The sequence below is a fragment of the Grampus griseus genome (genome assembly GCF_964374135.1).
Source record: "Grampus griseus genome assembly, chromosome: 12".
Taxonomy (NCBI): domain Eukaryota; kingdom Metazoa; phylum Chordata; class Mammalia; order Artiodactyla; family Delphinidae; genus Grampus; species Grampus griseus.
The window spans coordinates 27,597,435-27,621,518 of record NC_139006.1 but is presented as its reverse complement, the minus strand read 5'-3'; the positions used below and the strand labels follow the sequence as shown (position 1 = coordinate 27,621,518).

At 42.2% G+C, this 24,084-nt stretch overlaps 1 protein-coding gene across 3 annotated transcripts in view; it reads left to right on the top strand.

Moving 5' to 3' along the window:
• The window catches only part of CEP192 (centrosomal protein 192), a 79,435-nt gene that overhangs the window by 24,075 nt on the left and 31,276 nt on the right, over positions 1–24,084 (top strand). For all 3 annotated transcript variants that reach the window (XM_082667576.1, XM_082667577.1, XM_082667575.1), the window contains exons 11-27: positions 1,852–2,680; positions 2,771–2,897; positions 8,732–8,903; positions 9,933–10,806; positions 11,758–11,906; positions 13,335–13,565; positions 14,928–15,053; positions 15,246–15,389; positions 15,490–15,553; positions 15,975–16,114; positions 16,214–16,306; positions 16,859–16,977; positions 17,900–18,076; positions 19,372–19,462; positions 19,654–19,830; positions 22,906–23,166; positions 23,424–23,539. In XM_082667576.1, coding sequence (XP_082523702.1) covers positions 1,852–2,680; positions 2,771–2,897; positions 8,732–8,903; positions 9,933–10,806; positions 11,758–11,906; positions 13,335–13,565; positions 14,928–15,053; positions 15,246–15,389; positions 15,490–15,553; positions 15,975–16,114; positions 16,214–16,306; positions 16,859–16,977; positions 17,900–18,076; positions 19,372–19,462; positions 19,654–19,830; positions 22,906–23,166; positions 23,424–23,539 — 3,890 coding nt within the window. The remainder of the gene's footprint in view (positions 1–1,851; positions 2,681–2,770; positions 2,898–8,731; positions 8,904–9,932; positions 10,807–11,757; positions 11,907–13,334; positions 13,566–14,927; positions 15,054–15,245; positions 15,390–15,489; positions 15,554–15,974; positions 16,115–16,213; positions 16,307–16,858; positions 16,978–17,899; positions 18,077–19,371; positions 19,463–19,653; positions 19,831–22,905; positions 23,167–23,423; positions 23,540–24,084) is intronic.

Sequence of the window (24,084 nt, the reverse complement as noted above, 5' to 3'; positions counted from 1 at the left end):
TTACATGACATGGTTTTGAATATTAAAGCTGCTCTTCTCCACTTGGGTCATGATACATTATCATTTTTATAGATGGTTGGATTCAGTTTGATAATAATTTATTTAGAATTTTGCATATGTGTTTACAAGTGGGTTGATGCTCTTTCTTACCATGTCCTTGTTTGGTTTTGGTACCAAGGTTTTGCTGGTCTCATTTTTCTTATTTTCTGGAAGGTTTTTGTAAGACATGCTAATTTTTTTTTAATTAATTAATTATTTTTGGCTGTGTTGGTTCTTCGTTGCTGCATGCTGGCTTTCTCTGGTTGCGTTGAGCAGGGACTACTCTTTGTTGTGTGCGGGCTTCTCCTTGTGGTGGCTTCTCTTGTTGCAGAGCATGGGCTCTAAGCACGCGGGCTTCAGTAGTTGTGACACGTGGGCTCAGTAGTTGTGGCTCGGGGGCTCTAGAGCATGGGCTCTAGAGTGCAGGCTCAGTACTTGTGGCGCATGGGCTTAGTTGCTCCGCAGCATGTGGGATCTTCCCAGACCAGGGCTCTAACCCGTGTTCCCTGCATTGGCAGATGGATTCTTAACCACTGTGCCACCAGGGAACCCCCTGTCCATTGGATTCTTAATTTTTCATTGTATTTTTTAATTATGGAATTTACATTTAGTTCTTTCTTGATAATTTCTAGTCTTCCGTTGAGTTCTTAATGTTGTTTTTAATTCCTTAAGTATGTTTTAGATTTAGATGTGTTTTAGACTCTGATAATCCACTGTCTGCAAGCCCCACAGTTGTGTTTTTCTGTGATGTGGGCCACATTACCTTGGAACATTGTGTGTCATTCCTTGATAGAGGAGTGGACTTTTACAGGAAAAGTTGCTGAAATATTTGAGGCCATGGGAGATCTTCCAGGCAGGATTTTTGGCTGCTTCTGAGCGAGGAACAGTAGCAGTCTCAGGTTGCTTTAATTCAGTTATTGGGATTGAGCTGATTGGAGCTTGGCCTCCAGTCCCCCTGAGGGCCACCTTTACTCCTAGGGAGTAGCCCTCTGTGGTCTCGTCCTAAAGCATGGATGTTTACCATGGTCACCGCCTTCCCCTCATCACTGGCAAACTCTGAACCTGATTTTTGTACCCTTACTCCCATAGAGCAGCTTTTCTTAGCTTCTTTTTAAAAAATTATCGTTTCAAAAAAGATTTTCTTAGCTTCTTAAGCTTCCTGATGTCTTAGCAGTAGCCTCTTCCTAAAGCAGCTACCCTGGGGTGGAGCATCCCTGGGACTGGGCTCACCTCTATGGGATGCTCTCTTCTCTTGGATTTTGGCCCCATAGTTTTTTATTCCTTTTTTGGCTCTCCAGCGCCTTCTAAGAGATGTTTTCGGATATGCTGTCTAATTGCTGTCAGCAAGAGTTGGTTTGCATCACTTAGTCTGCTATTACTAGAGGCAGAAGTCTTAATTTGCATTTTTTAATATTGCTTTGCTGTTGGTTCCATTTCATTATTTTACCCCTGGTTTCTATTTATGTCTTGCTTATAAATCTAACAATTGAATGAGATTACCAGTAATCATAATTGCAGTCACTGTGGCTCAATGGCTTCTCAATTTCAGTATTTCAATTTTTTGGTTTTAAATTATTTTCTGATTCAGTTTTAGCATTTCTTTAACTCCTGAAGGGTTTTTTTTGAACCGACTTTGTAAGTGACCGAGTACTCTACAAATCAAGTTGATAGCAGCTGTCTTTTTTCATTAGGAGGTTTAACTGGTATACCATTAATTTCTTGTTGCCGTCAGATCTTATGTAGCACTTACAAATAAAGCTTAAACTAATATGTGCTTGTCCATGGAACTGATGTGAACTTTCTCATTTCTAGGACACTTTCCTCATCAACAGCAAACCCCAGAGACGCACAGGCGAACTGCCTAGCGGTGGTGATTCTGTGCTGAGGATAAGCACCATTGCTTCTGCCATCGCAGATGCATCAGTGAACGCTGACCCCTCCCAGCTCGCTGCCATGATCAAGGCACTTTCAAATAAAACCCGAGAGAAGACTTCTCAGGACGATGGTAAACAAAAGCACTGTTCGGCTGTGTCTCATTTCTTACCTAATGAGCTGGAAAAAAGTAATGGATCCAACGCATTTGATATGGAGAAATACCTTAAAAAAACAGAAATTAGTAGATACGAAAGTGGAATGGACAACTTTTCAAGAGCTGGTGTGTCTGATGCTTGGGATTTATCTTTGTCCAAAGAACGGACTACACATGACATCCATGCAGTGGACCTGGGTGCTACTAGCGTAAGTGTAAGGGAGCCAGAAGAAGACACAGCAGCTGGTTTTTATGGTGAAAGTGGAGAGAGCGTGGACCAGGCATCACTGAGAACGATAAACTCTTCAAATTCAGTTCTTACAAATATGGGAGAGAGAGAGGGTGCAGGGGTTGATGTGAAGACACATTCCATTGACCATAAATCACCAGATTCTGGTGATGGTGAAAAAGCTGCCTCCGTATCCATTCCAGCCCTTGATAGCTCATTAGTCAGGAACCCCAGGGTAGTATCCCTCTGGCTGTCAGAAGAGCATGAAGACACACAGAATAGTAGAAAATATCAGAGGCAAAATGAGTATGTTAGTGAGACAAGTAACAGTGAAAAGCATGTGACTTTTGAAAACCATTCCATAATCTCACCTAAAAGTGTTGGTAAGTGTCAGAGTAATTGGTCACATTCAAAAAATTACACAGAGTGTTTTTTTTTTTCTGTTCTCATTGGAAAATACACCTTTCTGGTAGATTTGAAAAATCCCTCTCCTGAGTGTGGTGGACGTGGCTCGGAGGATGACCAGGATAGCTTCCGACCTTCCACTTCTCCACTGAGTCATTCTTCTCCTAGTGAGATTTCTGGAAATAGTTTATCAGGGTAGGTGCTTAACCTTTTTTTTTTTTTTTTAAGTACTAAAATACATGCTCAGTGTAGGAAAATTGGAACAAAGTGTAAAGAAAATTAGTTATCTATAGCTTCGTCTCTCAGAAGTAACTGTTATAAATATTTTGTGAACTTCTTTCAAGATATTTTTCTTTGCAAATTTTCATACCCTGCTTTTTTCACTTATTAAAATAATTCCTACATTTAAAAGAAAATTAATGTTATAGACTGCATAATGAATCTGTCACATTTTATTTGGTGCTTCTGGTCGATACTGGTGATACTATATTTTACCTTTTTTGTTTGTTTGCCATTTTAATGATACTGAGATGAACAACTTTGCTTATAAAATTTTTCCTGTGTTTTAACTGATTTCCTCAGAAGTGAAATTACCAAGTCAGGGATAAGAATATTTTCAGGCTCTCTGGATTAGCAAACTATTTTCTAAAAGAGTCTTAAAGACTTGCACTCTTACCATCTGTGTTTGTTGAAGGTGTGCATTCTGCTGTTTTCTTATCAGCATTTTAAATAACTTTTAATTTTGGATTTTTTTTATCTTACAGTATTATTTGTGTTTTTAATACTAATGAGATTGATAAGTGCTTTTTCAAAGGTTAGGATAAGAATCCTAATATTTTACATGTTTTAGCACAACCTGTAGGGTAACTTAAGCTTCAAGTTATAAGATCTTTTTAATTTTTCAAAAATGCCTTAAGTCAACATTGTTTCAAAAGTTTACACATATACAGGTATATGTGTGTGTCCATAGAACTTTGAACAGTGTGAATGTAATGCTTCATCAGATGTGTTTGTGTATTTGTGTATAAATGTGCACGTGTGTGTGTTTCCCTCCATTAAGCTCATTGTCTGCCTCGTTCTCCAGTCCTCTAACCAGGAGCTGCTATTGCTGGTTTCTTAGGTTTCCTTCTGGTCTTTGTTTGTGCACATACACAGATATGAGTGTATATTCTTATTTTCATCCCTCTTTATAGTCAATAGAGGGTCCTTTACACACTTCTTATGTTTTGCTACACAAGGTTACTTATCCCAGCCTTATCTGTATTACTTTGCACGCATGCAGATGTATTACAGGATAAATTCTTGGAAATGAGATTGTTGGGTCGAAGAGTATATGCATTCACGTTCCTATTTAAATTAGTACAACCCTCTGTAGAGGTTGTGTTAGTTTAATTTTCCACCAACAGTTTAGGAAAGAGCTTGTTTCCCACAACCTCACCAACAGAATGTTTATCAAACTTTTTGTTGACAGTCTGATAGGTGAAAAAAAACTATTTCAGTATAACTTTAAATCATGAGTGATGATGAGCATCTTTTCCTTTATATTTCCTTTTGTATCATATATCTATTCATGTTTGTTGCCCATTTTTCTCATGAACTGTTAGTCTCTTTTGTCTCCATTTCTCGGAGCCCTTGACGTATTAGGGAAAGTGGGTAGCCCTTTGTTTGTGACATGAGTTATACAGTTCCTAGTCTTTAGAAGGTTTTTTCCTTTCTTGTATTTTTTGCTCTCCCGGATACTTAGCTCTAGCTTACCCACACCATTTCTGATGAATATGCAAAATCCAGGAGCATCTTGGGAAACACATAATAGGTAACTTGGATATCAAATATAATTTCAATTTGTTTCAAACTATTGAACATTTATGATAATTTCACTGCTTAGGTAAAATTTTCTGCTTATTAAAACCTTTCCATAGAGGAACATATAAAAGATCTTTTATAAAGCCATAAAAGAAAAAATCCATAGATTTAATAAAATAAACTTTCTGTATGGCAACAGTTTTTGCCTCAGAATTGACTTGATCTTTTTGTAAGCTTTATGCCAAAGATGCTTTCAAGTCTAATAAGATCTTTCAAGTCTAGTAACCTTGTTAGGCTATGTCTCTATGTTGACCTCATGGCCACCTTGCCCTGTCACACAGCACCCTTTCAGTATGTGGAGTCAAGCATTCTTTTATTTAGGAAAGGTTTTTTTTTTAAATTACTTATTAAGATATTGGTCCTGACCCCAGGAACTCTAGTCTTGCATATGTGGGATCTGCATTTATTTTGTTTGTAATCCTTTCTTTAAGAACTTATTTTAGAATAATTGTAGATCCACGGGAAGTTGCAAAGATAATATAGAGAGACCCCATGTCCCTCCCCAGCTCCCCCAGATGCTGCACAGAATCACCACTTGTGCAATCACTTGTCCTGGGCAGGGCAAGTGGGTAGAATTGTGTCATTTTATCACAGGTGTGAATGTGTGTAACCACCTCCACAATCAGAGACATAGAACTTTGCCATCACCACAGTGACCTGCCTCTTTCTTACTTTTTCATTTTGTTTGCATTTCACATTTCTGATTTCTAGATTCCTTGTAGTATTTTCTTTTTTGTTTCTTAACCCCCGTGTACTTTCCAGTTTCATCTTGTTTTCTATGATCTTGACATTTTAAAAAATTGTATATGAAGGCATTTAATAACAACTATAAGTGCTCTATAAAGACATATTGTTATGATTTTTTTTCCTTCACCTGCCCTTTACTGCATGATCAGAGACAGAATGCTGGGCTGGATGGTCTCAGTTTTGAACCCACCTGTTTTTTCTTTTGCCCCTAAGAAAATACACTTATTCATTAAGTGTAGGAAACATATCTTAGGGGGATACTGAACTTTCTCATGAACTTGGTCAGATATTTTGAATGAGAGCGTCACGTTGACCTTTCTAAAGTGACTGTTGGTGGGCTTCCTTCTTCCTACGGGTCAGCCACCTGCACCCACACCCCCACCTCTCAGCCACGGCCAGACTGCAGCGTTAGGGGGAAAGAAACTGGACACCAGCAGATTCTGAGGTTCGTTCTCCTGTCCCTTCTCCTGCTGCATGATAGGCGTTCCTGCCGAGGCCGAGCATCCAGCTCCATTTTATCTTCCTGTTTTCGCTCATCTCCTTTTTTTCTCATCAGCTTAAATGAACATGCTGGTGTCTTGTGGCTGATTTTCCTGCGCACAGTTCTCTCTTCCACTGAGGAGACTTTGTTTCCTGTTGCCTGTGACTCCCTCCTCCTCCTGCACCCAGCAGCTGGTACTGCCTCTCTGGGCATCCATGCCTGTTTTCTTTTTCCTCATCTTTGTGCTTTTTTTTTTTTTTGGTCTGTTTGTTTACATTTTTTTATTATTTTATTTTCTGGCTGAGTTGGGTCTTCGTTGCGGCACGCAGGATCTTTTGTTTTACCGTGCAGGCTCTTTGTTGCGGCGTACGGGCTTCTCTCTAGTTGTGGCGGGCAGCTTTTCTCACTCTAGTTGTCTCGCGCGGGCTCGCATGGGCTCTGTAGTTTGCGGCACATGGGCTGTCTGGTTGAGGCACACAGGCTCAATAGTTGTGGCGCACAGGCTTAGTTGCCCTGAGGCATGTGAAATCTTGGTTCCCCGACCAGGGATCGAACCCACATCCCCTGCATTGGAAGGCGGATTCTTTACCACTGGACCACCAGGGAAGTCCCTCATCTTCGTTTCTTTATGTGTTCTCCCTGTGTTACGGGGTAGCCGAGCTGTTCAAGTGTTTATCCTTTATATCACTGATTTTCTGTAGCATCAGCTATGCTTTCATGGCTTCCAATGTGGACATTCATTTTGTATTCATTTCTTTTTATTGAAATCCTTCTTGTACTTTTGTATTATGGTAAAATGAGTTTCATGGGTTTTTTTCAGGTTTTTCCAGTTCATTAAGTTTTTTATGTAATTTTTTAAAATATTTATTTATTTATTTGGTTCTGCCGGGTCTTAGTTGCGGCAGGTGGGCTCCTTAGTTGTGACATGCGAGCTCTTAGTTGCAGCATGTGGGATGTAGTTCCCTGACCAGGGATCGAACCTGGGCCCCCTGCATTGGGAGTGTGGAGTCTTAACGACTGTGCCACCAGGGAAGTCCCATACTCATTAAGTTTCTTAATATTCACGGTGAAATGTTGGTCAGAATGTTGATCTGTTGAGTGGCCACATCTTTCTGGTGAGAGCCCTTTATCTACTGAGTTTGCTGCTCACCAGTTTTCCTGCTGGCTGGTCTTCCAGCGTCCAGCCAGCTTCCAGCAGGTCCGTAGTGCTGATTTAGAGCTTCTAATTCCAGAATTGCCTTGAGGTTCTGTGTGGCTGGCACCTTGGCAGTTTTTGGCTTCCTTTGGAGTCTGACATCCGGACTGAAATTTCTCTTCTTTTGTTTGTGTGTTCTTACAGTTCACTTCTCATTGCTTGAAGTAATACAACCTAAATGCATTCGTTCATTTCGACCAAAGGAGCTAGACTCAGCACGTACCCCAGTACCCAGAACTCTTTTCCTGCTGCCCCATGGTGTCTGTGTGAGTATGTGTGTGCATGTGTGTGTGCGCATGTGCATACAGAACCCACGCAGGTGCATGTTATTCAGTGACTAAAGAGGACCTGAAGCAATTTGGTTAATATTTTGTCTCCATTGGTTAGAGATTCACTAACTAGTATTGTGTCAGGGCTGTCTTGATTTGGTCCTTTTAAAAATCCAGAATTCAAAATAGGATTTTCTCTCTGTGTCCGCTGGCCACCTGAGTATTCTGAACTTTGTGCACAAAAATGATGGGTAAAATTCAGTCAGATTAAGGGCTGACTTGAAACTAAATGGCAGAGTATTCAGGGGATGCGGCAGCTGTTTCCAGAGGCGGCTGTGACGGTGTTTCCCACCCAGTGTGATTTTGCACTCTGCCTTGAGGGGCAGCTTGGCCCTCTCCTCTGTTGGGCTGGCCTGGCCCTGTGCTGGGGACTACCTGACAGAATATGGCACATGTATTAAATAGATGCAGGAGCTTATTATTTATTGCTTTATAACTTTTTTTTTACTTAATATATTCTGAACATCTTTCTGAGTCAATGGTTAGTAGTCAACAGCATGATTTAAAACAGCTACATAGTGTTTTATTGTGTGTCTGTGCCATAATTTCAATAGCCTCCTTTCTCCTACATGACGTTTAAGATTGCCTACGTTTTATTGATAGTGATATATGATGTATCCTTTTAGCGAATCTTTATAATTAGCACTAATTTTTTTCTTAGGATTAATCTCTAGATGTATAACACCTGAGTCAAGGGCTTTTGCTATGCATGCTTGATAGCTCAGCCGAGAGTTGCACTGCTCCTATTCCTGCCCGTGGTGTGGCTCTTCCCATCTCTTTGATTGTTTTCATCTTTGCTCTTTTTTTTTTTTTTTAACAATCTGTATCAAAGATCTTTATTTATTTTTGCGGTACATGGGCCTCTCACTGTTGTGGCCTCTCCTGTTGTGGAGCACAGGCTCCAGATGCACAGGCTCAGCGGCCATGGCTCACGAGCCTAGCCGCTCCGTGGCATGTGGGATCTTCCCGGACTGGGGCACGAACCCGTGTCCCCTGCATCGGCAGGTGGACTCTCAGCCACTGCGCCACCAGGGAAGCCCCATCTTTGCTCTTTGAGGGCAGGAATTGGCGAGTGCTCTGCTCATTGCTCTATATCGGGTATTCAGTAAACTTTTGCTGAATGAACAGCTAACAATGTTATGTGACTGTATATGAAATTTATTAATGAAACTGCCACAACATTTTTCTTTTTCAGTAGCTTACCAGATACTTCATTCAGTAGGACTATGATTTACAGTTTTAGATAATTAAGGGTGAAAAGAATTGAGTCTAGGGTTGAGTTGTATATGGCAGCTGGGACAGACGGTAGTGCAGGTTGACAGGGTTGTAGGCAAGCAGGAAGGGCTTTCTGCCAGTGTAGACGATGTTAAGTGAAGGGATGGATAAGTCCAGGCACAGGTGTTCTCTCTTCCAGGTGTGCCCTGGAGTCTTTCAGTTCAGCAGCTCACCTGCAAAAGCACCCCTGTGAGAGGGAGTCATCCCAGCTGACGAGTCCACAGGCCAGCATCAGCAGGCTGACTTACATGTCTGAACGAGAGAGCACCTGTCCCGCCACGGCCTCAGATCGTGGCCTTAAGGACCACCAGGTGGGAGCACTTTTGTTATTTCTTTACTCAGGCTTCTGGAGCTGAAGTCTTACTGATGTAGGACTCAGACTTGAGTTCAGGCCTAATTTCTGTTGCTCTTTTAACTTTAAAATAAGTGTGTGTGTGTGTTTTGCTCGTGCTGGGTAGGCACTACAAGTACAAATATTTTAGCATCTGCCATCAAAAAGCTCTCAGTCTGGTGGAGGCCGTGCAAGACATGCCGTGTAGTGAAATGCACTGTGAGAGATTCAGGAGGCGACTGATAATCTGACCAGGTGGCGAGTCCAGTGAAGCTTGGTGGGAGGACTGTCTGGAATCAGGCATGGGGGAGGCAGGGAATTGCAAAACACGCTGCATTTGAGAGCCCCCAAGAAGTTTGGAATGGCTTCGGTGAATCATCTACATGGAGGAGGGGAGGCCAGACCACGACATCGTGGATGTAACATTTGGGAGTTTGAAGGCTCTTAAGTAGGACACAGACCTGCTCTGTGTTGTTTTGAAAGCTCCTTGCAGTGGAGGAGGCACTGAGGGGTGAGGTTAGAACCAGGAGGATTTGACACCAGACGGCCGGAGTTGTCAGGCGAGGGGCAGCACAGGCTCAGGCCAGGGTCATGGCCATGGGGGTGGGAGGGAAGCAGAGAGGTCTGAGAGATTTGTGTGGGAGAAGCTAGAATTTTACTACCTAGGTGTGTTTCGTGAACGTGACAGTGTTCAGTTTGTAATGAGCTGCGTATGACTTGCGGTGTGCAGTGCAGGCCTCCTCCGCTAAGCTGTGCCTAAACCTACCCACTAAGTTACTAAACAAAACCACTCGTTTCTTGTCCTGTAAATTAGGAAGAACAATGAATGCAGATTTTCTAACTTTTAATCCTGCATTTCACAGCCACTGAAGTACTTTGTATAAGCCGTCCTTTTTTCAGAGAGGTAACATCATGTAGATCTCTATTCTTTGAGAGTATATCAGCATGGTTTGCATTTGTAGTACTCACTTTATCTGTGGATAATTTCTAAACATTTTTTGTCACACAGAGTGATGTCCCCAGTACGTTGAGCACCACAATTATTCAGGCCAGTCCAGTTCCATCTCAGGAGCAGGCTCCGGATAAGTTGAGAGAAAAAAGTCCATTTCAAAGTAGAGGAAAAGGAGCGTTACCGTATATTATCCAGAAGAACTTGGACACAGAAAAAGAAACTGAAACTGCTTCTCTGAGTAGTGAACTTGAAGATGTAAAACCGAACTTTAGATCGAGAAGAGAGCTTTCCTCCAAAAGCGAAGATCTATCAGAAACCACTGTGGCAGGTGTGACCTCAAATCCCAGTGAACTGGACCAGGTCAGCCTGGCTCTGCCAAGGGAGTTGGGCCTTGGCCAGTGGGCCCTGCCAGCCACGCCGCGCCTCCCCGTGTCCCGCCAGGGGCCTGTGCCCGACAGTGGACGTGTGACTCCTGTAGACACGTCTGCTGCCGACAGTGCGTTCGTTGGCCAGGGCCCTCCCCAGACCTTCCCCAGCACCGAGGACTGCGGCCCTGCTCCCTCAAGGCAGCACGTGCCCACCTCGGGCCCCGCGCTCTCAGCACGCCGTCCCCTCCCAATGGCTCCCTGTGCCCAGCTGAGCTCAGGAGCACTGCCTCGGTGCCAGACCGGCGGCGCCACAGCCTGTGGGCTCCCGGGAAACTGTCATCCTGCTGTCGTCACAGCAGAGCACGTCCAGAACTCTGTGGCCATGGGCTTTTGTCTTGGACAGAACATCAGCTCGGAGTTGTTGGCTGCCTCTTCCCTTTGTAACCCGTATTCTAACGCCTTCAATCAGAGTCTTCTAAGTACAGCCAAACCTTTTACTGTGCAGTCTCTTGGTCCAAACTGTGGAATTGATCCATGGGATTCAGGAGTGATGTCAGGATTTGGTAAGATGCTTTCTTCTCTGCTACTGCTTGTTGGTTGCTGCTATTTAAAAACTGAATTTTCTCAATTGGGACCATAAAACTAGTTTGTTTTAAGGAGATACTGATTAGCCTGAATTTCTTGTAAACTTTTCTCTTTATCCTGAATTTGGAACACAGACCATAACGTATTTCTGTGCAAGGGTCCCTGAGTGGCCTTAGAAAAACATAAAAACTTAACGCGGGTAAAACTCCCACTGCCTTTGTCTTTCCGTTTCTCTCTTGTGCTCCAAACTTGGAATTCTATTGTTGGTTCAACTAGGAAACGTCTAGTATAGAATCACCCCCCTGAAGGAGGGAGTCTCCTGCCAGTTTTTAAGTCTTCAGGGGTGACTCGTGTGGGAGTGAGAGGCAGCACCCTTCCGCTCCCGCCTGTAGTGGCTGAGCTGCCTGTGCTCGTGCTGATGGTCACTCTTGGGAGCAGAGCTTGGTGCTGTGCTTTCCTGACACGGTGCTCATGGCCACTGCAGCACGATCAGTTTTGCCTTCTTTTTCTTCTGAAGGAAATTCCACAGTCACCCCATAAGAATGGTGAAAAGCTTGGTCATCATGTTAAAAGTCAGTTAGAGCCTCCATCATTTCTCATTAGGTTAGGCAGTGGCTTATATTTATAGGAGAAAAAGGGAAGAGATTACTGATAGCAATAACATCTAAGAGTTGATTAGCTGTAAATTTTTTAGTTTGATCAATTTTGATTGTTTTTCCTCATGGGCTGGTTGCCTCAGGAGAAAATTAGTGACCAGTCTCTGCTGAGGCGTATGCAGTGTTGGGGACTCCTATTTAGATCTGGGGCACTTTATAAAACCATAGCTCTCGATGTCAACAGGTCGTCTTCTGTAAAAATTTCCATTTAACCAGTTGTGCTTTTGATGGGGTGTTGGGTATGCATTTTGACTCTGCTTTAACTCTACCCAGGGAAAGTAAGAGTGCCTGAGGAATTGAAGTTTCCTCATGCTTGCTGTATTGGCATCGCGTCACAAACCTACCTTAGTGTCCTGAATCCCGCCGACCGCTGGCTGCAGGTCAGCATCGGGGTCCTCAGTGTTAGTGTCAACGGTGAAAAGGTGAGCTTTCTGTGTCTTTCTCCTCTGACTTAGCGATTGCAGTACAATTAATGCTGAAGCTCTCCTTTGCCTAGTATTAGTACTTCCTTTTATACCAGGGAGCATGTCCACCACCATATACTTTGCACAGAATCGTTGGAATCGTATCTTTTTCTTGGTTCCCCTTTTGTTGCAGTACTTCCAGTGAAAGTGAAATCTGAATGTGTTTCTCAGATTTCATCAGGTGTTACTATTTATTTATTAACCGTTATGTTTCATTGTTACTTGTTTATAAAATCACGTAAATGTGCTTTTTGTGCTGTCGGCTTAAACCACTGACTGGAGCTCCAAGTTTCTGGTCTCTATTTGTTGTTTTTGTTAAATGTGATTGAGTATAAGTTATTGTCGTTTATTCCAAAGGAAAAAAAAAAAAGAAACAAGTTACTCTTGCAACCTGTGCCTTCATTTAGTAAGTTAATTTATCTGATCATGTTCTTACATGATCTTTTGAAATACCTGGAAACACAGTTTTAACATTAGAGCAGGGGTCTCTCGCATGATCAGTTAAAGCTGCTGAGGTTCTAGACTCTAGACCCTGTGGGCCTTGGTGAGTAGGGAGAGTGGGAAAGAAGGTCAGCAGCTTCTTGCAGACAAACATTGGTGGACGGGTTTACTCTCCCCTCTTACGTCCTAGTGATAACCTTGATTTACTTGATAAAATAAGACTGTCTTCTCTCCCTCTCCCTTTCCCCAGCTTTTCCCCTCTGATCCTGAGGGTAGAGGAAAGGCAGGTGGTTGGAGGAAAGGGTTGAGGGTGAAAGGTGGTGAGATTGGAGGCCTTTTTAGGAGCATGTAGGAAGTAATGATGTCTCTGGAAGTGGGAGTAGAAAAGAAGATCCCTGTTCACAGTGAGGAGGGAGAGATTGGAGTGAGTCAGAATCGTAGACTTGGAGGCCTGACAGTGAACCTTGGAGATCAGTCTAACCCCCTACGTTACACAGCTGCAGAGACCAGGTCCCAGGTGATGTCCAGGGTGGGAGACAGGTCCCAGGGTGATGTCCAAGGCTGGAGGTGCTGCCATTTTCAGCACCCTTTTCAAAAAAAGTGAAGGTAAAAATAACGTATCTTCAAAAGTCCTTATGGGAGTTCCCTCGTGGTCCAGTGGTTAGGACTTGGTGCTTTCACTGCTGTGGTCCAGGTTCAGTCCCTGGTTGGGAACTAAGATCCCACAAGCTGTGTGGCATGGCCCAAAAAAAAAATTCCTTATAATTTTGACTAACTGTATTTTCCAGGTAATGAGTTATGAGGCCTGGGTATTTTTCAAGAGCTAACATATCTAGATTTGGTAGTTTGAGTGACTTTGAAAAGGGATCTTAAACTAGTTGGTTCTTCTTCCTGATTTTCATTGTGAAGTTATTTCTTAACGGACCATGTGGCTCTTCTTTTAAGGTGGATCTTTCAGCTTATCCTTGTTTAGTTTTCAAGAATAAAGTCATCATAAGACCTCATGCCACAGAAGAGATAAAAGTGCTCTTCATACCGTCTGATCCTGGGATTTTCCGATGTATATTCAGCATTGCTTCTTGGCCGTTTTCAGCTGATGCAGAGACAGTGGCACAGGCAGAAGCACTGGCAAGCAGGGTTGTCCTCACCGCCATTGCCGAGACCCCCGTGATCGAGGTGACTGTTTGTAAGCAGGTCTTTGTCATACCTGGCATTTTAATGAGGCTGTTCAACCTTAGAAGTAAAATTTGGGTAAAATGAATTTGTGGATGAATGTGCCAAAAGTTATAATTGAGCTAAACATTACTCTTAATATTTTCTTATTCCAAAATTTAAAATTATTTCTGGAATTCCCTGGCGGTCCAGTGGTTAGGACTCTGCGCTTATACTGCCGAGGGTGCGGGTTCAGTCCCTGGTCAGGGAACTAAGATCCGGCAAGCCGCACAGCGAGGCCAAAAAAATTAAGATTATTTCTTTTGTTTTATAGAAGCACAGATATGCTCGCTAAGATGTTTGTAAGCAAAGTATAACGTTAAACCCTATTTTCCAGCTGGTTTCCATCATATAGTTTGATGTGTGTGGAGGAAAACACCACATTCAGATTATCCTCTTTTCTGTACCTGAAGACTGCTCACTGAAAAATTTCCTCTTGTACAGTTGCTCATTTTCTGGAAGTGAAAGAAATTGGGTCTAGCCAGGTTGGGGCAACAAAATGCTTGTGGGATTGCAGGCCTCTTTAGGACACTGGCTGTCAGCCCTGGCTGCACATCGGAATAACTGGGGTTTGTTTTTTAAAAAAATTTTAATTAATTAATTTATTTTTTGGCTGCATTGGGTCTTTGTTGCTGTGCGCAGGCTTTCTCTAGTTGCAGTGAGCGGGGGCTACTCTTCGTTGTGGTGTGTGGGCTTCTCATTGTGATGGGTTCTCTTGTTGCGGAGCACGGGCTCTAGGCGTGCAGGATTCAGAAGTTGTGGCACAACAGGCTCAGTAGTTGTGGCTCTCGGGCTCTAGAGCACAGGCTCAGTAGTTGTGGCACATGGGCTTAGTTGCTCCGAGGCATGTGGCATCTTCCCGGACCAGGGCTCGAACCCGTGTCCCTTGCATTGGCAGGCGGATTCTTAACCGCTGCGCCACCAGCGAAGTCCCTAGATATTATTGTAAACATTTTCAGTGTTGTCAGAGTTTGGACTAAATCCAAAAATGCCCACATATGTTTTGGAGGGAATTGAGAAGTCGGTAGTATAACAGTAGAGCTAGTGGAAGGGAGGCTGTGTGTTTTGTAAAGTTGTCAGTTTGTCTTCTCACAGTAACGCAGCTAAGCTGTTGCTTTGTTCTGTAGTGTATTTGGGTACGTGGACTACCTCAAAAAAATAATTTACTTGTGTTGAAAATAGGAATTGTAAAATAGCCCCAGGAGTCTTAGGTAAGTTTACCTGTAATGTTGACTATTTGTGGCTGGAAGGGGCAGTGATGTGAACATAAGCTGTGATATTTATTAATATATTGTTTTTATAAATCCCTTTTTTCCCATAATTTAGGTAGAAACAGAAAAGAAAGATGTTCTTGATTTTGGTGACTTGACTTATGGAAGCTGGAAAGCTCTGCCTTTAAAGCTGGTAAACAAGACGCACGCCAACATCCCAATTAGACTCATTATTAATGCTGTAAGTACTGTGCTCGGGGAGGAAACCTTTACAGAGCACACTGACTTAGAGTTGTAGATGCAGCTAGTAGAATCCTTGGCTAACTTCTCTTAGGAAAGTAGATATTTTTGTTAAGGATCTTTGAACAAATTTAGCATCACACCAACATGACACCATTGGCTCTACTGAAGCGTCTTCTCCTGTTTCTGACAGAACGCCATAGCCTGGCGCTGCTTCACCTTTTCCAAGGAACCCATCCACACAGCTCTGAAAGCTGTTCCGTATGCCCATGCGATTGCTCAGCTGGCCGCCCCCTCGGTGATCAACCATCTGATGCCTGCCAGCGATGACGGACAGGTGAGCTGGGGGATTGAAGGACTGATTTAGAATTAAGGAGGAAGTTAAGTTTCCAACTACTTTCTTTCACTGTGTATGAAAATATTTTTTTATTTTACAGGATCCAGAATTTCTGATAATTTGGGTTCTTTTCCATAGTCCAAAGAAACAGATGACTTCTTCAGGTATCATGTTTACGTTTTATGGGATTTTCTTTACTCCGTAGCTAAATAAACTACAAAGTTGAGGCTTATTTCTCCTGTCAGTAAATTGTCAAATATTTATTGTAATTTGTCAGATATTTTATGTTGTTTTCAAGCTGGGCAGAGAGCATGCTGTTTTGGGTCAAACCCATCCAATTCTGGATAATCCAAGCAAGTACCACTGAAAACGTTTTGGGGTCTTTTCTGTTAATTGATGTTACCTCCTCTACCAATTAGATGTTTTCTTCCTTTTTCTCCTCCACTCATTTCTGTTCCTCTCTGAGTTCTTTAAACAGTCATTTGAAGATTTTTTTGTGCCCCCTGATGGCATAGTGTTGGGCCATGTGTGGCATTTAGAATTAAATAACTCTGGTGTCTGAACTAAAAGAAGGACCTTTTACAGAGATTCTAGACTCAGCAGAAGAATTCTTGGCAAGAGTTGATATAGAAGTTGATAGTCCAAACCCTACACCAGTCATTAAAAGTATCAATCTTCGAGCAAGAACAGGAATAGCCAGGATACACGCTCCGAGAGACCTACAGGTACCCTAAACTCCTCACTTTGCTGTTACTTTATGTTCAGGTTGATTTCATTCCAAGTGTGACATTTTTAAAACATGCCTGTTTTACCCCATCCTCTAGACTATGCACTTGTTTGCCAGTGTGGCTTCCTCAACAAGGCAGTACTTACCTTTGAAAAATGCTGGGAATATTGATGTCCACTTGGACATCAAGGTAAGAATTTGTGTCTGAGGCTGTAACTTATTTCCTCGGGCTGAGACTGTGAGTGTCTCCTTGGGTTCTGAAGGTTGCTCTGCTGTTGACCTTGTTCAAGGGCTGGGGGCATTGGCAAGGGTGGTCAGACAGAAGAATCTGAGCCCGGGCTTTCAGAGCTGGTGTTACACGAGCATAAAACAGATGGTTAGGAAGTTCAGCTGGGATGTCTAATGTAATAGGTACAAGAACCAAGCTCTAGATTAGTTCCTGAAGACTGAGTCATCCTGTGGCTGGGTGGAGGAGAGGGAGCCACATGTGTAGACATCATTTCTGAGTTGTGTGGCTGAGTGAGGGGGTGTTGGTGGCCAGGAATTAGGGATGGGGCAGGGGATAGTTTGTTATGGAAGAGAAGAAAGATGTATCCTTTCCAAGAAAGTAAGATGGCGGGGCATTGCTGGGCAGGGAGGGAGTAGAATACCCAGTTGTGGTCAGTGAGAGAGACAAGGCACGTGAGTGTGTGAAAGCCATGTCTGCAGGTCAGCGTTGACTTATAATTATGTAAATACTTAGATCCCAGATCAAGGAAGTCACTTTTCAGTGGATCCAGAGAAACTATTCCTTAAACCTGGAGAAGAGCACGAAGTTATAGTTTCATTTTCTCCAAAGGATCCCAAAGCCTGTGAGGAAAGGTAACGTAGGACTGTTGATCATGGCGAATTTGTGTTTATTTAGGTGTGCTCCGGTCCACAGCCTGAGGGACAGAGTACACACTTCACCTCGCCTATACAGCACCGCTTCACCTCTTTCCTTTAGCCTCAGATCTTTCTGCTTACTGAAAATCTCCTTTTAAACCAGCTAGCTGACTAGAAAGTAAGAAATCACTATTTTCAAGTATATTCTGACAAAAGTAAATAATAACACGTCAATCTTGATGTTTCTCACTAACTTCTTCTCTCTCACCAAGGAAATCTTCAGTTGACCTTGTCAGTTGTTAAAGATACAACTGACAGTTGTATCTTTTCCAGGCCAGTGACTTTTTGGCACCCAAATCATAAGTGAATATCACTTTACAGTGGTCGGAGCACCCTTGTCACCAGCTTTTGAACTTGCTTGATAAATGTAGCTTAGCCCGCTGTCCTCAGACGCACGTGGCCCATCCCCTGCCTGATTGCCAAGCCCCCTGCCTGATTGCCGAGCCCCCTGACTGGTTCCTGAGCCCCCGAGTGCCTCACTGTCCTCCGCCTGATTGGCCCTGGGTGCAGAGGTGCTGGCTGCTCGGACGCGAACACTTGTGCCGGGAGGACTCGCCTGCACCTGCCCACCGGGGTAGCACCCCCACCCAGGAGGCTTTCCTCATCCCTTCCCAGATCCCTCCCTGTCTCCCGTGACCCATACACTTCTCTCCCGCTGTGCTCATGGCATGGGCCTGTGGCATGTACCCGTCTCCTTCTCTGTCTGTTTTCTCCTCTGGAATGTAAGCTGTGAGGGTGAGAATGCAGTGTAGCCTCAGCACCGACCAGCTCAGTCTCTTGGACGAAGGAAGCGCATAGGACAATAGTTGTCAAAAGAATTGAATTCTGAATATTGAACTTAGATGGTTTTCTTTGTTAGGATCTTGAAAATATTTGTGCAGTCGTTTGGCCCTCAGTATGAAGTGATGTTAAAAGGTGAAGTAGTTTCTTCAGGAAACAAGCCTCTGATGCCTGCATCTTGCTGCTCAGATATTCCTTTGATTTTATCCAACAAGCAGTTTCTGGCGTGGGGAGGTGTCCCCCTGGGCAGGACACAGTGAGTATACACTGTAGCTGTTATCACATAATGCTAGTCTTCCCTGTGTTGATGATGACCATGTTAATGTTTTTAGAATTGAAATAAAACTATCATATTCATTATTCATCCTATCATGAATACAAATTTTTTAGTAAATTTTTAACCTATTTTTAAAATACAAGCCAAAAAAATTAGGTTTCAGTTTTCTTAAGCTCTGGTGAATTCTGTGCTAATGACCAAACTTAGGCAATTAAGTGTGTCTTGGTTCCTTCTCTGGAAAGCCCTGGGGACTGGTGGGAAGAAGAAATAATCAGAGATGTTGCATCTATTTAAGGAGTTAGAGTCTAGTTGATGAAGGGGCACGTGTTCTTTACGCAGCTCTCAGTGAAGACCCCTCTCAGCTAGGCTCCTGAAATGTCCTGCATGGCCGTGAGTTTGAGGAACTGTGCCCTCCTCAGTAGCTCCTATGCCCGTGCAGTCAATCCATCTTTAAACATTGTACTTGGTTTTAATTGGCTTTGTTTTTATGAAAAAAATATTTTTCAGAAAGTCTTTCCCAACCATTGTACTCAGGTGTGCTGATAACCAAAGGTCTTTGATTTTATTCTGAGGTTAAACTCAGCAACCTTTCCCTTTTAACACAAATGCACAAGGCATAGACCACAGCTTAAATAATTTAACTGCCAGTCTTCAAAATTTGAGTAAAATGGAGATTTATTCATGTATTCTGTATTCTCTAATGAAGAGAGGATTCATATATTTTCAAAGACTGAAGGATTTTCATCCTGTGAGCCAGTTGCTATTCATACATCCATTCTACTTGCACTGTAAGTTTTTTTAAAGTAAGGTTAGTTCAGTATGCTGTTTAAAAGACTACTTTGTGCAAATGAGTCTCTTAAAGTAAAAAATCTGAGCAATGTGCTTAGGACCCTTGTTTCCACGAAAGATAGGTTTTGGAGCTGAGGATGGTATTGACTTTAATGACTTAATGAATTTGGTAATCTGAATTTTCATTGATTACTATTTTATAAGACAGATAATTCCTATACATAGAGAATGAATAATAAGGGCAGCTAAGGAGCTATAACAGGAGAGAGACTAAACCCAAAATCTTCTCTGATAAGGTGAGTCTTGAGCATACGTTCTCACAAATGTAGAGTTCTGGGACTGTGGAGGCACTTCCAGGCTGCTCAAGGGGCCTGTGTAGTCAGTCCATCTCCAAACACTGCAGTCAGTTTTAATTGGCTTTGTTTTTATGATTGTAGCAATATCCATGGAGGAAAACCACATTTAAGTTGTGTCATTGTTTCTAGGCTTCAGAAACTAGCTTTAAGAAATAATTCCACATCTTCAGCCCAACATTTACGACTGCTCATTAGAGGACAAGACCAGGACTGCTTTCAGGTTTGTGGAGTGCATGGCTCTGTTCTGTCTCACGTTCTCTCTAGATCCAGGACACTTAACACTTAACATCTAGATACATGACACTTAATGTAGGCCATCTTGTGATCTTAATCTTCGAGGAGTTCATGTTAATGGTATGTTTTATTTGTGCTGCTTCTCTGTTTAATGCAGAGATTTTTTTTTAATTGTAGTTTCAGCACACTTTTGGTTCAGAAGAGCGATTGACCAGTAACTGTGAGATCAGGATTCGTCCAAAAGAAGACATTTACATCTCTGTGTTGTTTGCACCTACTCGATTATCTTGTATGTTGGCCAAACTAGAAATTAAACAACTTGGAATTCGATCACAACCAGGCTTTAAGTTCACGGTAAGATAATTTTATAGCTTTTTTTCCCCTCCCATGGAGTTTATGACATGTTGTAACTATTGATTAAATATTGGTAAATTACATATACTCTGCTTTTTATAAGTCAAAATATGTGATTACCTAGATTTACAAACAAGTTAGGGAGTAATTATATACCTTGTAGGATTACCCTATTTTAAAAGCAGCCACCAGAGTATTCCTGTAAGTAATGGTCTTGGCTAATGCTTGTAAGTTTCATTTCGGTTTGAAAATTTTGAAATGTACTCAACTTTTCAGAAATCCATTTTTTGGTAAATCCAGATGGAAATGTTTAAGATGTTGACTTTCCAAGTAAATTTTATTCTTTCAATTCAGCAAAGTATCTATTGACATCATTTGTTAGACTCTGTTCCGTACACCAGGGATACAAAGACAAGAGCTTTTCTATTTTGTTTCTTCCCAGCATAATTTCAAAAGATTTCAAGTCATTTCTTTAGCTAGATTCAGGGCACTAAGAGAGAAAAATGATGAATCCTGGAGGAGAGGAAAGAAGGACAGGGTAGTCGGATGAAGCCTGAGCTCCCTGAAAGTAGCTAACATCCAAGCAATTAGTTGGCAGTGGGGCTGGGACTACGATGTTGGTCGTTTCCTAGTGTCAGAGTGGATGTGTGATAAATTACAAGATTAACAACACCTAGAAGTTTTTTTAAAAAAGGATGGATATTTATGGCAAATTTACCTTTATTTGATGCTGGAGCTGGACACACTCTCTATGGAGCTCTTCACATGGCCCCATGAGCTTTGGTGGGGAGAGGTGTTAAAAGGTGTAAATGGCCATTTTCAGAATGAGGCCTGCAGAGCAGCGGTTCTCAACCAGAGACTGTTTCACCATCCAGGGGATACTTGGTAATTTCTGGAGACATTTGTGGTTGTCACACTGGAAGTGGGAAAAGATACAACTGGCACCTGGTGAGTAGAGGCCAGGGGTGCAGCCAGACACCCACAGTGCACAGGGCTCCCCATGTCTAATGGCGCAGCCCAAGGGCCATTGTGCCGAGGCTGAGAACGCTGCTCTAGATGGATTTTATTTTATTTTATTTATTTTTATTATTTTATTTTATTTATGTTACGTTACGAGGCTTGCGGGATCTTAGTTCCCAGACCAGGGATTGAACCCGGGCCCCCGGCAGTGTAAGTGCAGAGTCCTAACCACTGGACCACCAGGGAAGTCCCTGAGAAGCCTGCTCTAGAGCAGCAGTTTCTCTGGTTGAAACTTTGGATCAGTGGGCATTAGTCAAATTTCATTTTATTTTATCATTCTTTTTTTTTTTTTTTTTTTGCGGCACATGGGCCTCTCATTGCTGCGGCCTCTCCCGTTGCGGAGCACAGGCTCCGGACGCGGAGGCTCAGTGGCCATGGCTCACGGGCCCAGCCGCTCCGCGGCATGTGGGATCTTCCCGGACCGGGGCACGAACACTTGTCCCCTGCATTGGCAGGCGGACTCTCAACCACTGCGCCACCAGGGAAGCCCTAATCATTCTTTTTCTTAACCTTTTAGTCAGTAATTATTTGTGACTCCCTTAGACTTTTTTTTTTTAATTTATTTATTTGTTTGTTTTTATTTTTGGCTGTGTTGGGTTGTCGTTGCTGTGCGCGGGGCTTTCTCTAGTTGTGGCAAGGGGGTGCTGCTCTTGTTGTGGAGCACGGGCTCTAGGCGCACAGGTTTCAGTAGTCGTGGCACGTGGGCTCAGTAGTTGTGGCTTGCGGGCTCTTTAGCACAGGCTCGGTACTTGTGGCACACGGGCTTAGTTGCTTCGCAGCATGTGGGATCTTCCCGGCCTAGGGATCGAACCCATGTCCCCTGCATTGGCAGGCAGATTCTTAACAACTGCGCCAACAGGGAAGCCCCCTCCTTAGACTTTGAAAATATAGGAAGAATACTGATTTTGAGTTTTTTCAAAAGCTGACTTTCCCTGTTACTTTCTATTTTCTTGCCTAAGATTTACTTGCAAATCTCTGTGGGAAAAGAAAAATTAGAAACACTTTTGGCTCTTGGAACTAGCAGAGCTCACCCTGAATGAGGTGGGATTTGCAGGAACTTCACATCTGAAGCCCTTTAAAAATGCTGTTAATTTGTACTAAGGGGCAAGCAATACTGATTTTTGATCAGCCTGAATTTAATTTTTCAAAATGTTACTTAGTACATAACAACTTGAAATAAGCTACTGATGTTTTTAAGTTTGCAAAGGATTCTTTGGAACTTATTTCAATAATTAGGAATGAAAGCTCATTTTTAAGGGAATGCATGTCAAAGGGTATGAAACGTTTGTTTCCTAGCAGGGTACCTATTTCTTACATTCCTATTCATAGAGTTTGTTCTGTGAATCCTTGTTTCCTGGTAGTGCTGAGCCCCCTGGGAGCCTTGTAGCTCAAGGGTGGCCCTGGTCAGCACTGGAGCCTCCACTCTGCCCCTCGCTACCGGGTTGGCTGTGCTCTGAGGCTTGTTTGAGTTCTGGGCTTCTCTTTGGTCCCTTTGGTACAGTCCTCTGACTCTGCTAGACCGGAAGTTAACAGGATTATATGCTCATAGATTTTTCTGCCCCCCAAACTTTTCATATTGAAAATTCACAATTATTGGGTATTTGAAAGAATTACATGGTGAACACTTGCATGCCCTACCACTTAGATTCTACAGTTAACATTGTGCTATATTTCTTTTATCACATATTTAACCGTCTATCAATTTATCTTATTTTATGCATTTCAGAGTAAATTATAAATACCAGTGTCTTTCATGCTGAACACTGCTTAAGCAAACATATCAATATTAATCTTTTTATTGTTCTTTTATCATCTAAGCTTGGCATATTGGAAGGTAAATAATTTTGTAGCTCATTGATTTGTTTTTCCCTTAAAACATAGTCCTTACTATAAGGCTAGAGATTGACTGTGGGGAAGCTACTAGCCAAAGTACACAAAGCTTAATAATTTTAATTGTAGTAAATCTGTTTTTATTGTCTTCTCTGACCGTAATTTAATCTTCTATTTTCTGCTTACATAAAAATAATTTTGGATGTATGTGTTCTGTATTTTTAGATACCTTTGTCTGGATATGGAGGCACAAGTAACCTGATTTTGGAAGATGTTAAAAAGTTATCTGACAGTTACCTGGTAACAGTGAATGACTTAGTGCCTGGCAAAGAAAGTAAAATTGTTTTTTCTGTTCGTAACACTGGCTCTCGAGCAGCTTTTGTTAAAGCTGTAGGTTTTAAGGATTCTCAGAAAAAAGTTTTGCTGAATCCTCGAGTATTAAGGATTTTTCCAGACAAATTTGTGCTCAAGGAAAGAACACAAGAAGTAAGTATGAAAGTCTCTGCACTAAAAATATGAGCTTATTTTTAGGTTAAAGTAATAATTATGTATTTTATGGTGGAGAGCTAAAATCATATTTGAAAGGAACGTATGAGTGGAAGGACTTATCTGATCTTGGAAATACTCTTCATGTGCATCTTTGTCTATAGTGACTGTTTGTGCTCCTGTGACAGTTTATTCAGAGTGAAATGACTTACTCAGAAATATTTAATATTCACTCCTGATTTTTTTCTTGGCATCAGGATGTTACTATAATATATAATCCATCAGACAGAGAAAACAATTGTAAAAACACCACAGAACTGTCAACTATATACTTTTTTGGTGGAGATGAAATTTCAAGACAGCAGTACCGAAGGTGGGTCACTTACCTTACATGATGGTGGGGACCATTCAGTGGAAATAAAGAGGCTGTGACAGTGGTTTGGGATTTGGAATTTATAGAAGATGTTTCACTACTTTTAGTGAACTGGCAGATGAAAAATCTTGGTAAAATTTGTGTGACCGATAAGCTACCTGTAGGAGAAATACAGGTAGAAATACCTGTAGGAAACTCGTCTGCAGGTTTCCTTGCAGTATCCTTTTCTGGACGTATATAGGGGCCTCTGCTCCTTTGCTCAGAGAGGACCTTGGACTTCATCGTAGGACGGTCTTTGTAATGATGGCAGATCAGTTTCAGAAAAGATTTAAGAACTACTGAAAAGAGTATATTGTGTAAACGCACCTGACTTGGAACATTTCTGGGAGTGTTGAGAATCATTTCAGAGGATTAAGCCATATTTTAGACATGTGTAGGGTGTCTAACTCTAGCTACTTAAGCTTGTACTTGTAAAAAATTTGGTACATGTGATCTAAATGTAGTTTAATATGCTGGAATGTTGTCAACTTTATATTTAGGTCTAG